This window comes from Cladophialophora immunda (genome assembly GCF_000835495.1).
Source record: "Cladophialophora immunda strain CBS 83496 unplaced genomic scaffold supercont1.7, whole genome shotgun sequence".
Lineage (NCBI taxonomy): Eukaryota > Fungi > Ascomycota > Eurotiomycetes > Chaetothyriales > Herpotrichiellaceae > Cladophialophora > Cladophialophora immunda.
The window spans coordinates 2937472-2952697 of record NW_015622547.1 but is presented as its reverse complement, the minus strand read 5'-3'; the positions used below and the strand labels follow the sequence as shown (position 1 = coordinate 2952697).

The window sequence follows — 15226 nt, the reverse complement described above, 5'->3', positions numbered from 1 at the left end:
CATCGGACCATTCCCACAATGACACTAGGAGGAGAGGGTTGAGCGGCCATCCTCATACTTCCAAAATGGTAAGGGAGACGTACACAGAACTACACTCGTCTCGGCCTAAATGTCCACGGACATCCGTCGGCCAGGCTGAGACCAGGCAGAACTGGCCGTTTGATGCAGCCTGCCCATCGAGGCCACTGGCATGATTTACATCCAGGGGATGCTGTTGTGGCATCCGTCCTGTTCTCTCTGTCCGCACAGTCTGGATTGCACTGACCCACCCATCGATCAGCCCCGTATACTCGCGTGCACTGCAATGGCAATCCTTCTTTGCGACAAGAGCCCTTACGCAAGTCCAGTGCAAATATCTGGTCCTATTCGGCTGCTCTTCGGAATGACTCCTCGCTGGCAACCTCGCCATATGGCGTGATCTCACCATTCTCGTGGGGAGGGACGGTGAGCATCCGCCCCGTGCAGGGAAGAGTCTCTATATGACTGCAGAAAGGAAAAAGGGCGAGAAGAGGAAGACGCGGGGCGGGGTAATGTACGACACGGGAACTCGATCTGCTTTTCACAATAGACTAGTCCGAAAGTGCACTGACTGGCGGTCTCTTGACAGGGAGGGGTCTGGTCTCGCCGCAAACCAGGGAGGGGCAATTTGTTCACATGGATGGACAACAGAGACAACGCGTTGTGAGGCTGAAGATGTATCACGATGCGGAGTAGTGGGGATTACGAATACGGAGTAGACCAGGGGCCACTATTATTACTCGTAGTGGCTGGGAGAGGGAGTGGGGGTGAGTGTAAATCAAGCCATACATGTGCAGTAGTAAACAAAATCCACTGTTCAAAAGTAAAGTCGGCAGACCTCGATCAATCAACTCCACACCATCTAACTACTCATATCAAAAGCCTTATCTGTCGCAGGCGACGCACTATCAAGTTTAAGAGATCAACTGATCCTCCCTCCCGTTCATCCATACCCCGACATCACAAATACCCACCGCACCGAGAGCCTAGAAGACCACCACCACCAGCACCACCAGCCATGCTCCGCCGCAAACCGACCGCGCTGACCATCACCAACGAAGACATCGCGGCTTTTGAAGAGGCATACCTCCGCCGCCTCGCGTATGCCCGGTATCTCAAGACGGGCGAGGATCCGGAGGGTCTGTTCCGCAACAACAAGAACGGCGCCGCGGGCCCGGATGGGACAGCCGCAACCACCACCACCAGCGGCGGCGACGCAGGCGCCGGGGCGCAGGTGGCGGTCGATCCGAATGACGAGCTCAAGCCGTTGCCGGGGGACAAGGCGCGGATCGTGAGGAGTCGCGAGGAGAGGATCATGGGCGCGGGTGGAGGGGCGAGGTGATATATGTACACACACATACGCACACTGACGCACTCACTCGGGTGCGCAAGCACGCGCAGAGGGAGAGGTATACACACATACCCACACCCACTCCCACGTCCATGCCGACGGAGAGACACCGCGACACGACACGACGCGACTCCATCTGGCAACGGTGGATATATACGGGAGTACTGGCCACGAAACACCTGCGGCGCCGCATGGAGCCTGGCTTCGCTTCAAGGCAGCATGCATGCATACATTTACGCCTGAATCTGGCCATCCATCGACCGGGCGAGACGGAGCATTTGGGACCCTGCTTTAGACCTCTCACGACGTCGTGGGAGGTGCGGTGCAGCAGTGTACGTGCGACGGGGCCCATCACATCACCATCACTTCGGGGGAGAAAGGCACAGCGGAGGTAAACATCGGCTCTCTATGCAGCAGCAGCTGCAGCAGCAGCCCCCCTTTCCGCCTCATCATGGTGCTCAATGGAGTGAATGGCGCTCGCGTACCTACGCGTGACTATCTGTCTGGATGAGTTCACGATCGTCGACGCGAGAGAACGGCAAGACCGGTTCGAGATCGCGAGATGTTCAATCTTGGAAGGGAAGGATATTGTTTTGAGGTTTGGAGCAATGTTGGGCCAACAGAGGATACCAAGAATTGTGAAGAAATCTCTTCTGAAATTGACAGGATACTGGAGAAAGTGAGACACCTCTCTCCAGATAGCATGCTACGCTCAGTGGAATCTTCTTCGATCGGTCAAGCAGACCGCAGATTTTGCTTGGTTTATTCCCTCTCCCTTTGATACAAATACAAGCCACCCATCATCACTCCTGCTTATCATCCTCTACCCGTGGCTGCTTTGACGCCGTGCCGTCCTGGCTTTCTCCGTTTGCCGCCTGCTGCTGACCCTGCCCTTCTTCGGTGATGGTCTCCATCCTATCCGCATTCCGTCTCTCTTCCTCCTCGCGTGCTCTTCTCTCCCTGTCCAAACGATGCTGCTCTTCTTCCATACTCATCCGCAGGGCCATGGCAAGTTCTGGATCTGCCGATGCATCAATGCCGAATTCATCGAATCGACCAGCTCCGCCACCAGTCTCGATGCCTTCCATGCCACCAGCTCCGGCTCCCGTGTCCCCACCCATACTGACTATAGGCGTGGTGATGAGGCTGTCGCTAAGCAAACCCGGCCCAGGAGGGATGACGGCGAGGTAATTTCCTTCTCCCGACGAGCCACCCACGGCTTCCACAAATTTCTCCAGTATTGATTTCGTACTCGATTCAATAGCATCGCCAAAGGCCACAAAGTCGACCGAGACGTTGTTCTTCTTGCATTTCTTTGCCAACTTGATCAGTTCTTTCTCTGTGTCGTTCTTGTCCCCGAATTTCGAATCCAGCTCGCTACATATCAAGACAACGATCCGTTGGCGTTGAGATTTGTTTGCTCTGTGATGGAGGGCCAGCATCGCCACACTAATAGCCGTGCCTAACCTTATGTGGCCCTTGATCTTGGTTTCATGTAGGCCTGCCAGGATGGCGCCGAAGTTGTTGGTCGGGGTTGTGAGGACCTTGGGGCCTGTTCCAGCCATGGACATGATACCGACGGCGGATTCGGGATTTGAGGATGTCTTTGCGTTGAAAATGAGTGAGACGGCTTCGGTTTGTGCTGAGAATCGGTTGGGTCTGACGGAGTGTTAGTAGCTAATCGTTCCATAGTATCCAGGTCGTCACATACAGATAGTCGCCATTCCTGCTGGCTTCGCTGTTGTCAACAACAATCATAGTGGCTTCGAGCACCATGATGGCGGTGTTGTGGAAGTGTGGACTGATGGGACTTCCACAGGTGTATCAAGGGTTCTTGGTCAATTCAAAGAGATGACGAGAGAGCCACTTGAGTTTGAGTCAGAGCAGCTTGTCACGACTTCGAAAAGAGGGCGTTGCTGGGAGAAGTTGCGATGATGGTGGTCAAAGAAGCTTCAGTTCACTACTACTGCTGGCGGAACCACAAGGCTGATGCCAGGCGCAGGCGCAGACGCAAACGCGTCAATCAGCGGGAAGACCCTCTGAGCAACCTTGGCGTCCTCTATGCGGAGTTCTTGAGGTGCCCTCCAGACCCCAAGAATGTTGCACACACTCACATGCAATTGACTGACTCTGTAACTGGCACCCGCTGGTACCTGAGGTAGTAATTGGGTTGGCGATGGCGACGACGGAGATGATACACCCTTGAGCAGATCTGTCTTCACAGTTGCTCGTCTAGCCCATCACAAGCCACGATGTAAGTGCCCGTCTCACGGGAAATCTCCCTGTGGCCTCGCCATCTACAATGCTGCTCAGGCGTATAGAGATTTGACAAACTCATCCTCCCCTTGCACCTAGGCCCGTCTTCGCGCTCCTCATCATCTCCAAAGCCGGTTCGCTCATCTACCACCGCACTTTCCCAACTACCTCCCCGGGCACCGCGGCCGGGAACCTCACGGGCCAAAGCCAAACCCAGACAGTAGGCACCCTGGGACTGCCAGGAACCTCTACGCTCACGACGAACGATTACCTGGTCCTGGCCGGCACATTCCACGGCGTCCACGCAATTACGCGCTCCCTCACGCCCAAGTTGCCTGTGACGTCCTCAGCCACAACTCCATCAGGGAAGAACTGGACATATCCCGACCCGACCGTGGCCCCGTCGGGCATCGAGTCCCTCGAATCCTCGTTCTTCCGGCTCACGGTCTTCCAGACGCTGAGCGGAACCAAGTTCTTGTTGTTCACTGACCCGAGCATGCCCAATACAGATGTGCTCATGAAGGGCATCTATGAGAGATACGCGGACTATGTATGCAAGAACCCTTTTTGGCAGATGGAGATGCCTATCAGGATAGAAGCATGGGACAGGAGCTTAGGGCAATGGTTGACGAGGCGATAACACCTCAGGGGTTCCGATCTTGCCACTACGTTGGAGGAGAAGCCCAACAACTACGGCATTCCACAGTGGGATAGGTTGCGCCCAGCCTTGTCCCACGTTAACATAGCTTTCGCGGGAAAGGGTCCCTAAGAGAGCACACTGCATCATTCCTCCTTGGGCTGACTCAACAAGTTCCGCCGCCGCGAGATCTGAAGTCGCGGGGCTGTGAAATATCCCCGAGCCTTGATCCACGACCTACAACGTCGACGATACCCAAAGAGCAAGATGGATTCCGCATGGTCAAATGTGGAAGCTGGTTCTGGCAGAGAGATACAATGGGCTAAAGCAAGTCCACCCAACTTGTGCGAAAGCCTTTTCGCCGGAAGGCGTTGACACATGTCTTCACTCGGCCGCAGAGCACTGACAAAGGTTGGGAAAGTGGGAGAATGCGCGTGCGAGAAGCCAAGGATATCCCGGCAGTGTTCTGGCCTCATATATCAGTTGATCTTGCCACAATCCGATTCACGGAATAGACAGGAACACGGGGTAAAGAACAAAATAGAAACAAAGAAAGATTATTAAGGTCAAGAGAGGATGTTGCAATTCATAGAGTCGTGCAGCCGGCCACAGATACCCTGGTCTAGTATCATCGTCATCATCATCATCATCTTCCCTCCGGCCTGCAAACAACGTAGAGCAGAAACCACCTGCTCGAAAAGGGCATGTTTGGTTGACTCCCTACCTCCTTCTCGTATATATCTGTTGGACGACACACACGCATCTTCTCCGTACTTGGTGTCCCCCTTTATCGCCCAACTCACTGAACTGATTGCACCTTTGCAGTATTTGCGGCCCGTCCTGCAATTCCGGCGGAATCGTAAGTCGGTGCCACTACTCTCGTCTCTTATCTCCCAGCTCAGAGTCTTTGCTCACCTCGTGAATCCGTGCGAGCTGTATATAGCTGTTTCGTTTTTTCCCTCCCTCTTGCGTTTCGTGCGGTGCTCTTATCTCGTTGCTCATTCCTCTCCTCTCCTTTCAGCTCATCCTGGCGCCTGGGGCTTGATGAGCACACCCTCCCCCACGAGCAGGGGCGGGTAATATGTTCGGACCTCTTCCTGGGTGTGCGCATTTAACTCGAGTATGGGGCAGTTGTGTGTGCGCCCATCCGAAACAGCAAATATACACGGACACGATATCATCCAAGCCCAGGTTGACCGTATTCGACCTTCTCCCTTGGACGGTTCCTGCTGCATTAGAACATCATTCGTCGTTGTTGTGTCTAAGGAGCTGGCGCCCGTATTCTACACTTGTAAGGACGGGCATGAGGGAGAGTGGTCGGGCAGACCGCCAGACTTCTGCCGCGTTGCATTCAACTCCATGACCCGAATACAAGCAGACAAACAATACTACTGTTGAGTATAATCCCACCGCCTCTTCAATCTGCTTGCGTCAATCACATTGGCTACACTCTGCTGCCACTGTTGAGGGGTCACGAGCATAGCCGCCCCTCCCACGCCCGTTGTGGCATAGGCGGTCCCGGCAGACATCGGCAGCTGCGAATTCGACGCCATTTGCGGCGATGTATCCTGATACGACTGCGACTGTTGTGCGGCAAAGTAGTGTTGTTGCGTCTGCTGCTGTTGTGGTGTGTAGCTCGGCAGCGAATTCGTCCCGTAGGTGGGGGAGCTCGTCGAGGTAAAGCTCGCTTGCATGGAGTGCATATTCCCCGGAGGCGATGCACCGCTGCCCCCGTACAAGGACGGAGGGGGCGCCAGCGCGGATGGAGGAATGGCGAACGCCGTGTCGAATTGGTCCATGATTGGCGTTGGATTCCACTGGATTTCGGTCGCCGATGTTGGCTGCTGGTAGTATCCACCGGCGGAACTCGGGATGCTCGAGTAGGGTGTCTGCTCCAGTTCGTAGTTCTGAGCATACATGGGGGTCGGAGGTTTTGAATCGGCGGTATAAACCGAAATGGGCGGGGTGGCGAGGTATGGAGTCTGGCGCGTCATCTGGCCCAGGTGCTGTGCCGCGTAGGGACCAGGCTGTGCTTGCTGCGGCTGCTGTTGCTGCGACTGTTGTAGATCAACGAGTTTCTGGCCCTGTGACTGCATCGGCGGCTGTTGTCTATCGTAGGACGGTGGAGACACGGGAGACGGTCGAGAATTCTCAGAGGGCGTACCATGAGGGAACGACTCCTTCAATTCAAAGGGCTTGTTGACGTCGGCCGAAAATGCCGCTCGAAGAGCATTGATTTGAGCCTCCGTTTCTGGCATTGGCCAAGCTGAGACGCATCGTTCGAGTATCCTCATTTGTCGCACAAAGTAGTCCTTTGCTTCGAAATTGAACTCCGGGTCCGGCGAAGACAGCGCGACCAGATGTATCATGATGCAGGTCAAGATAGCGTAGATGGTGAAATTGATCCCTCTTTGCATGACCAGCAATCCCGTCAGATCGAAGTTGGCCAAGATTCCTTCTTGCAGTCGACAAAGGATTTTGGCCGAGTTGTAACAGACACTCATGTGGTGTCTCCACTGACTATCAGCAGCGAAGGATTGGGATGCCGATAACTGTGGCCGATGGAGCATTACGATTGCCAGGTGATAATGAGAATGCATGTTGCCCAGAAAATGCGAAGTCACATTGGGCACCGCACCCGTAGGCGGTAGGGGGAGCTGCAAGTCGGGCGGGAGCTCATCAGGCCATTTCTGGAAGGAGGCGTTATATGCCACAAACTCTTTATCCAGGGCCCAGTCCTTCTTCCTCTGCAGCTTGCGGTGGACATCTGTGATGAGACGAATGTTCCGGACGTTGCGGACGAAATAGGCAAATTGTCTCGAAATCGACCTTTCGTAATCGTCTTGCTCAGAACCGGGCGGGTTCTCGCTGATATCAACAGAGTTCGGATCGACGCCGAAATCGGTTCGCCCTGAATACGTCTCAGTCAACCAAATCCGTCTACAACGAGGAGTGATATTTACCTTGCGGTCCCCCTACCATGGTCTCACAAACCAGAAGTGTCTGCCAGATTCGAGTCTTGGTCAGGCACTCAATGGGGTCGGAACCACATGACTCTCCGAGGGAGTGAATTTCATAGTGTTGATGTAGTTCGAGATCTTTTGCCATCGTGATAGCCGTTTTACAAGTCATCCATGAACGATAGTAATATCCTCTTTTAGGGGCACTCTCTCGGGCCTTCAGCAGAAGTAACAAAGCTTGAAGGTTGCTCAGCCGCGGACTGTCCAGAAAGAATGGTTCGTGTTCTCGCAGTTGTTAGCAGCTTGCAATCAAGAGGAGTCGTTGTACCTACTATTAGCCAAGGCAAGCCACTGTGCGCCTTGGGCTGGATCATCCGATAGTCGACCGGCATTGGCGAAAACAGCCTCTAGGATCAGAGGAGATATGGATGATTGGTCATCATGCCACTGGTTGTAAAATTGACCTCTGTTCAACACCGGAACATATGGGTGAACATTATTGAAGTACGTCTCAAATGCCTCCATTGCGTCCTCGTGCGATGGCATCAGAGCCGGAGGTATTCTGATCTGAGAGCCCGCATCGGTGCTGAAGGCAGCAGCAATCTTTGGTTCAGGGTCGGGTTCCTGAATCGGAGGGTCTAGTTCTTTACTGCTTTTCTCTGATCGAATATAGGGCGCAACACCACTCTCACCAATCTTCAACTGGCCAAGGTGCTCCATCAGATCTTCGGCGGTGAATTGGTCGATCGGGGAAGACCCAGCGCGCTCTTGTCTGAAAGGCTTCTCGTCATATTGGGTCTGGGCATACGTTTGAGCCGCATTCTGATATGGATCATGTACCGTCCCTGGAAATTGATGGGAATCCGAGTAAAAGCTGTCGTATGACTTGTCGGCGGCTTGAAACGACGGCTTCTGGTAGTTAGTAACGTACGCATCGTATGAGTATGGGTTCCCTTGGTTGAGTTGGAAGGCCGGCGCCGTTGGCGCATAGCTCTGTGCTTGTTGTTGGCCAGGTGCGACTGGGGCGGCCAAGTATGACGGCGGTCCGGTCGTCTCGTCGCCAGCGCTTCCAGGCGCGATGTCTCCGGAGTCGCTGTCGAGTCCTCCTGCCGGAGGAATGCATTGGAGTTTTAACCGCACACAGGCGGCGCAAGGCCAAGTGTTGGTTGTGGCGGAGTCGCACTTGATTTTGCGGCGACGACATCCCTCACAGGCTCTCATCACCTTGAGCCGCTTATGTCGGTTATGTTCATCGACAAAGACATAGTTCTTGGGGCCCGAAGGAGGCGCGGATGACAGAGAATAGCTCTGCATGGTGGCATCTCATCCACTCGGACTGACACCACATCGGGTAAGTGCGAGGACGGCGGGTGCCTCGATCGAGGAGTTGTGGCCGCGGTGGGATTGTCCAAGATCGAATCAATGGCTAACTCGTGGATAAGCCGGTGAGCAGCAGCCGGATTGCGCGCATATAAGAAGGGGTGCGGGAAAGAGATCTGTCGCAAAAGAAGCCAGTGTTGACGTCCGACCACAGATGAAAAGAGGCCAAAGAGTGCGCGGGTGCTAACTAGTGGGCAGGGCGGTCGATGATGGGGACACGTTTTCTCGTGTAGCGCAAACCTCGAAACACTTCGACCTCGGCACGTGGGGGAAATTCGAGGGCCTTGAGATGCACAGGTTCAGGCAGTGGCAGGCTTGTGATTCATCAGACGCTGGACAAGAATGTTGGCAGAGGCAAAATCTTCACTAAGTTTCGAGGCATCAGGCGTGAAGATGCCTGGCCATAGTCGAATCTCAAGACAGGGTGGTTCCGGCGGTAGCGGGCGGAGCGTGGACAAGACACGGCCTTCCGCACATGCGAACGAAGGGAATCTCAAGTAATACGCCGTGCTCTTGTCCCAAGAAGTCAGCGCCCGTGGCGGGGAAGAAGACCTTGGTATCCTACCAGCCTGCGGGAACGGCGCTGTCCAGTCGCATACTCGGTACTTGGTCGCGGTCGCCAAAATGTCAGCAGGGGGGATTGGATGGGAGATCTGCAATCAGCGCGATGGTCCAAGAATCAAAGTACAAAGTACGGAGTGGTTGCAAGCAGCTCCGAGGGTCTCAGATTTGAAGGGTTCGCAGTCCCAGATTGGCGCTTGGGTTTCTCACATCGAGCTGTTGGTGTGGTGAACAAGTGCAAGGATGAATGCTGTTGGGCGGACCACTGAGTGGTGAGTGATGAGTGATGGGTGGTGAGTGGCGGGTGGTGGTGATACGGGGGCGGTGCTGGCTAAACGGACGAAGGAATCATCGCTGAGCTGCTCACCTGCTCACCTGCTCTCCTCCTCTCCTGCTGCTCTCCCGCTCTTCTGTTCGCCAGGCCGCCTCTGACGGTCTGACCTCTCCAGACAGGAGGGGCTGGACTCGCCGTCAGCCCTAAATGCAACGTCAGGAAACCCAACCTGAACGAACCCTTGAGCCTCGACTCGCCGCCCCTGATGGCGTGCCACAAGCTGTAACCGGGCGCCAAAAGCACTCTACACAGTACACGTTTACGCAACATTCGACGGTCATAGCATCATTTGCATCCTCTGCCAGCAATCTGTGTGCATGCCCCCCGGGGTAAACGCGCCTCGGACGTTCGGGGCCTTGAACTGCGGGCACCAGCTTACGGAGTCTTTACGACAGGGTCAGGAAGAAAACCACAAGCTTGTCCATCTCAGAAGAAGCAAGTTCATCACGCACAACTCTACAATTGATGTGGCTGAACGGGTATGCTGGGTTTGCTGTGGCTTCCGTGATACAAGGATGACTGCGCGTGCCTAGAGCTACTCCTTAATTCCCTGGTTCCGGGTCTGAGGAGTTTCAGCACTCCTCTACTCCCTGATCCCCGATCGGCTAGGCAATCGTCGCATGCCAGAACAAGCTTCCCCCCTGGATTGCCAGATGCAACGAACTAGAAAAAGCAATGTCAAAGAGAGAGCATAGTGGTTTCCCATTGTCCAATACCCCCTTCGATTCGTCCAATCGATGCTTTGTCCTCGCCACGACCGGCCCTCTGGAGGTGTCGAAATAATAGGAATAGCAGAGATGAGCCGAACACAAAGATTGTAGTTGGCAGCCTTGCAGCTAGACCCCATCTCCAGATGCTTCTAACTAGGAAAATGAATTCTGCGACACTATCTTCACGCCTCGGTGTTCTCTTCGAATCGTCAGCTCTAGTCAGCTTCCGACAATCCGACCACCAACATACCAGGACGTGAACAGGGTACAAGCATTGAGACAAATGTTTCCGGGACGGAATCTATCCAACGGGTTACTCATGATCGAAGGCTGAACGGATACGGGGTGGTTCTCCTCGAAGGTGATTTCAAGTCCGTTGAAAAAGCACAGTGCCAGAACAACTCAGCTACCGCTGTCTTCTGGAATGGCGAGGATCTCAGGTTGAGAATACCTGGAGTCGTCATGTATCAATTCCTTAGCTTGCCTAACACCCGTTTTTTCTCGCCGGCACAGGCCCGTCTGTAGCAGGAACTCGGTCATGCTGCAAAGGACCGCACCAGCCTCTGAAACTTGCTCAGAACTCTAGATTGCTGACTCTCGGCCGAAATCTGCGTAGTCTCATCACTTCATCGATCTAATCAGATGTTTTCTGAGAGGTATCCAACAGCCAGCCATTGTAGATCTCAAAGACTTACAGGCCGAACTCCGTCAGCGGAGGGCATGCCAGTACGCAGCGGCAGTTCGTGACAGAGGACGGCCGAAGACAGGAAGGCTGACAGCGGCCGGGTGAGACCGTGCATGTGGTGAGACTGTTCTTGTTAATTCATCCCGAGTCTCGCGACCTTCCAGAATCCTTCTCTTTGCCACTCAGGCGAAGAAACTGTCTGACGGAAGAAGTAAGGTTCCAGAAACATTGAGACATGCCGATCGAAGGCGAGGACGGTGGATCGCAGCGGGGGGGCGTGTCAGCTGTGCAGGGGGCGGAGGACGAGAGGCTATTCCTGCTTTGCCACGCTTTGAGAAGGCGGGCAACACCCATCAAGGTTGACATTTTGCACTCTGGACACGAATTCTGATATCATCTTCTAGTCCGTGTGCCTGTGTGAAATCAATCAGCGGCATGATTGAGCGCCAGGAATTTGAGTCCTAGAGGCATGCTTGCGAGCACCCGGCCAAAGAACGATCAGTGAACATTGGCGACAATTCGATTCCCCGCAGCTTATTAATACCACCGAAAGCGCAAACCAACGCCAAGCTGCACAGCACGTGAGAGACCTTTCGAAGATTGCCGTCTTTTGCCTCGATTTCAACCTCAGGCGCAAAATCCATCTCCCGGCTACTGCGACGCCAGCTCGTTCTCCTAATCTTTCTCTCTTGGTCCCTAACACGGGCCTTTCTCTTACTGTAATCATACAACCAGGCTAATTTCCACGCGATGGAGGACGGAAAGAATGCGAATCCGCTGGTTCTCAACCCGTCAGATCTTCCAACCCGGAAACGGCGCGCATCAGCCCGGGATGACCGTTCTTTCGGCCAGTCGACCTTTGCATATCCCGCACCATCGTTTGCCGTCGACCCTTTTACGCGTTCGGCCAGTCCGGCGTCTCTTGAGCCAAGTGACAGCGACGCAGAAGAAGAGCCTATTGATGCGCAGGAGATTTACGACTTGGTAGCCACCATGTCTGATCCCGAGCATCCCATTACTCTCGGCTCCTTGGCCGTCGTTTCTCTGCCCGACATTTCCATCAAGCCCACTATTCCCAACCGTCCGAACTCGAATCTCCAGACTGTCACCGTTCTGATTACCCCTACGATCCAACACTGCAGTTTAGCCACCGTAATAGGGCTGGGGGTGCGGGTTCGGCTGGAAGAGTCTCTTCCTCCCAGATTTAGGGTTGATGTTAGGATTAAAGAGGGTACACATTCAACCGCGGATGAGGTCAACAAACAATTAGCAGACAAAGAGAGAGTGGCTGCGGCTTTGTGGAACCCTACATTACAGAGTTTTATCAAGAAAATGCTGGAGACCTGCGAATGAAGGGATGTCTCGACATACACAGGGTATTTGGCGAGAAATTCCGTTGGTTCACCGAGGTGGATGATACCTTACAAAAATGCCCATAAAGGTCCATCCGGCAGAAGACAACCTCTAGAAGCAGGTGGCCGTCGGCAAGGGTGGCCTCGAGATCGATATCGCACGTGGAGGCTCGAGGCGCCCGGGTTCGCCAGCCTTTCACGTGATAACATTCAGAGCGCACCCCTTGGCTTTCACCTTTGCGACAACATGATGCAAGGTCCATTGCCCCCGAACGCGAAGATGCGGGATCAGGCCACGCGTTGGTCATGATCGTTACTCAGACAGGGGAGGTACCACTTTGGCCAACAAGCACCAGAAACCAGGAACCGGTCGATGTAGAGGACGAAAGTGGTGGTCTGTTGCTGACGCCGCATGGCCAAGTTGAGTAGAGCACTCGATGGCGGTATGCGGATACCCTTCATGGGAATAAGTCTACTTGTGCACGGAAGGGCCAAGTGCACACTCAGCATTGGCAGATATGTCATGAATACTTATAGATCATGTGTCAGGACCCCAAGGCTGACACAGGCGAATACGGCTCTGGGCAGACGTTGTGATGCAGCATGTCGAGGTTGGCGAGCATCCGAAGATGCCAAAGTTCAGTTTAATGCGCTTGGCTAGGCTGCTGCCAAGATGAAACAATATGACCAACCTCGTTTGGGCAAGGCCCGTACGAGGTAACATTACGCAGTTTTCGTGGTACAGTACCAGTAATTACAACCAGCAACAACGGACTGCGAGATGTTGGCCTTCTTGCTTCAGGGGCTGTCCCTGAGGACGTCGAAAGATTCCAGCTCTGTATGCATCTCTGCGACAGTGGTCGAACGACGGCATGAAGAGTTGTGTTGGTGAATGACATGCTCACAATCAGGAATATGGTGAAGACTATTTACCAACGCTGCTCGAATTTTCAATGCATCTCCTTGTCCGTCCCTTGTAAGTGCTTCTAGGTTGTGATTTGAAGCAGCCGGGAAGTGTCGCAGTGTTTGTTTGATTCCGTGGCAATCTCTTTCACAATTGTGCTGCCAACAGACACGTTGGATGTTTTCATCTCTCCTTCCACCAAATGTCCTTCTCTATCGTCGAACAAGGTCGAGTTGGCATGGATCCGTGACTTCAGCACATCCTCAATGGCGAAGGTTTCGTGAGTGCCTATGAGCAAGTGAGTGACAATCCCTCCTCAGACACTGTCCCAGCAAACCAATTCTGCTATAGCCCGATTGCTATCCTTTCAGGCACGCTCCAGTCTCATTTGTATTAGCACAAATCGCAGCCGTCTTCGATAAGCTGTTCGCCAAGGTGCCGACCTTCCCATCAGCAGCTCCGTCAAGGTAACACAAGCAATGGAGACAGAGTCTTTGCGAGTGTCTATGATTACCGGCGCATCCAACTCCTCTAACTCAGTGATGTGGCAGTTTACTCCGTCACTTCTGCACCGACTCGACCTTTCCCTTCTTCAACTGCTGTTCTGCTCAATGCTGTCAGTGGACGGCTTCCCAAACCCAACCTGACAAGGAGTTAAGCATGGAAGCCAAGAGTATGAAACCACTGCAGGTAGAGAAGAGCCGTGTCAAGAAGTAAGCCACCCCTATGGCTCACAAGAACGATGAAGACGGGCAAAGAGCGGCGAATCAAGGGCGGGCCCTGCGATGTCCAAGCATGCTGATTTAAATATCACACGCGGGTGTCCACGATTTGGGATTCATATGGGTGCCATACCTGTGCACTGCACCTTGACCAAAGAAGATCGACAGTATTCAGGGCTGTCTGTCTGGCAATAAGTCGTTCAGATAGGTCGAAGCCAGCAGTCCTACGAATGGCCACGGCGAGGGTTGAGAATGGTGCAGCATTGCTGCAGTTGGCCCGCCTAATTTGGCCACTTTCCGAATCAACTTCACTTCATTCCACGCGTTGTTTTCTTCTGCCATCCCGTCGTCGTAGACGGGGAGAAAGGCCCAGGGGGCGCCCCATGGGAAAGCCACTATTGATGACATGCAACGTCAAGCTGAAGTTACACTGTGCAAGGAGGACGGAGTAGGCGAAATGGCCCTACTCGTGCAGATTTGAAGCCGTCTCAGTGGGTGAGAGGATCCCAGGCGCTGTGGAGAGGTACCAGGGTCAGGCACTGATTGGTACTTAGCGCCAATTGCCCATTCCCCGGGTTCGGGACGGTTCAGCATGCGATACAGGGAGTTGCGAATCTCAGCTACAGCGTCGGTACGTGTTTCTGCTGCGAGCATTCTGCTTTGTAAAGAAGATGGCAGTTACAGGAGACACCTACAACAGTCAAATATCGGTTTACTGACGGCTACTCTTTCAATGATTCCCGGGTGGAAGTATACCTAAGATCAACTCACTTGTCGAGGGATACAAGTCGGAGTCGACAGGTTTCTGATTCGACTTGTATCTTCTCCCGACTTGATCACGGTTGATTTATACGACTTTCTTTCCATTCATAGAGACTATACGAGACCGATTGCGATTTCAAGACTCGATGGAAGACGAGTCCTCACGGGGCTGCCGCAGTCACTCTGGTACATTCATGCCTAGAATGCCATGTGTTGTTTCACGAGCCTTTGTCTCGACATAGCAAAAACATGGGTCTTTCACTTATACATGTTTGCTGATCTGGGATAGGGTCTGAATGCAGATATTGCCGTCAATTTCGATCAGATCCCTCAACGCAATCCTTCTACCCAAGGCTGCCGCATTGCCATTCCTTGTACGATTCCACTCCTTCCACGGTCTTCCATTCCAATCGGCACAAGTATTGGGGGAATGGAGAGAGGTCAATGCGGCAAGGAACTTGAGCGGACACAAGAGATTAGCGACTTCGGCAAGAAAGAATGCTCAGATACGCCGGTGATATCTTGGTATAAGGCGAGGCTGCTGCTGTGACGAGGGCGGCAAGAACCATTCATTGTAGAAGAAGTCTCTCGCTG

The 15226-nt window shown here is 53.6% G+C and overlaps 5 protein-coding genes across 6 annotated transcripts; 3 read left to right on the top strand and 2 right to left on the bottom strand.

Moving 5' to 3' along the window:
* Nucleotides 1–834: 834 nt before the first annotated feature.
* Nucleotides 835–2330, top strand: PV07_11744 (uncharacterized protein). The gene has a single exon (XM_016399209.1). The coding sequence runs from the start codon at nucleotides 1037–1039 to the stop codon at nucleotides 1358–1360; it is 324 nt and encodes a 107-aa protein (XP_016243771.1). The 5' UTR covers nucleotides 835–1036; the 3' UTR covers nucleotides 1361–2330.
* On the bottom strand, nucleotides 1967–3383 carry PV07_11743 (uncharacterized protein). Its single transcript, XM_016399208.1, has 2 exons — nucleotides 3081–3383; nucleotides 1967–3028 (listed from the first exon to the last, which is right to left on the bottom strand). Exons 1-2 carry the CDS (start codon nucleotides 3143–3145, stop codon nucleotides 2173–2175), a joined length of 921 nt encoding a protein of 306 aa, XP_016243770.1. The 5' UTR covers nucleotides 3146–3383; the 3' UTR covers nucleotides 1967–2172.
* Nucleotides 3304–4265, top strand: PV07_11742 (uncharacterized protein; the record flags this gene model as incomplete). Its single annotated transcript, XM_016399207.1, has 3 exons — nucleotides 3304–3530; nucleotides 3606–3623; nucleotides 3725–4265. 3 exons carry the CDS (start codon nucleotides 3304–3306, stop codon nucleotides 4263–4265), a joined length of 786 nt encoding a protein of 261 aa, XP_016243769.1.
* A 554-nt stretch (nucleotides 4266–4819) lies between these two features.
* Nucleotides 4820–9440, bottom strand: PV07_11741. Of its 2 annotated transcripts, XM_016399206.1 has the most exons (4): nucleotides 9168–9440; nucleotides 7555–9114; nucleotides 7226–7507; nucleotides 4820–7173 (listed from the first exon to the last, which is right to left on the bottom strand). In XM_016399206.1, exons 2-4 carry the CDS (start codon nucleotides 8534–8536, stop codon nucleotides 5651–5653), a joined length of 2787 nt encoding a protein of 928 aa, XP_016243768.1. In that variant the 5' UTR covers nucleotides 8537–9114; nucleotides 9168–9440; the 3' UTR covers nucleotides 4820–5650. The 2 variants fall into 2 exon arrangements, with proteins under 2 accessions (XP_016243768.1, XP_016243767.1); XM_016399205.1 differs by having other exon boundaries at nucleotides 7555–9440.
* Nucleotides 9441–11249: 1809 nt separating this feature from the next.
* PV07_11740 (uncharacterized protein) lies at nucleotides 11250–13188 on the top strand. Its single transcript, XM_016399204.1, has one exon. It carries the CDS (start codon nucleotides 11643–11645, stop codon nucleotides 12243–12245), a length of 603 nt encoding a protein of 200 aa, XP_016243766.1. The 5' UTR covers nucleotides 11250–11642; the 3' UTR covers nucleotides 12246–13188.
* The last annotated feature ends 2038 nt before the right edge of the window (nucleotides 13189–15226 follow it).

Bases quoted from the DNA above. Each gene is read 5' to 3' on its own strand.
- PV07_11740 (XM_016399204.1), top strand. From the start codon at position 11,643: ATGGAGGACGGAAAGAATGCGAATCCGCTGGTTCTCAACCCGTCAGAT.
- PV07_11743 (XM_016399208.1), bottom strand. From the start codon at position 3,145: ATGGTGCTCGAAGCCACTATGATTGTTGTTGACAACAGCGAAGCCAGC. The intron at 3,029-3,080 runs GTATGTGACGAC...ACACTCCGTCAG, and splicing joins AGCAGGAATGGCGACTATCT to ACCCAACCGATTCTCAGCAC.
- PV07_11741 (XM_016399205.1), bottom strand. From the start codon at position 8,536: ATGCAGAGCTATTCTCTGTCATCCGCGCCTCCTTCGGGCCCCAAGAAC. The intron at 7,508-7,554 runs GTAGGTACAACG...AACAACTGCGAG, and splicing joins GTGGCTTGCCTTGGCTAATA to AACACGAACCATTCTTTCTG. The intron at 7,174-7,225 runs GTAAATATCACT...AGACGTATTCAG, and splicing joins CATGGTAGGGGGACCGCAAG to GGCGAACCGATTTCGGCGTC.
- PV07_11744 (XM_016399209.1), top strand. From the start codon at position 1,037: ATGCTCCGCCGCAAACCGACCGCGCTGACCATCACCAACGAAGACATC.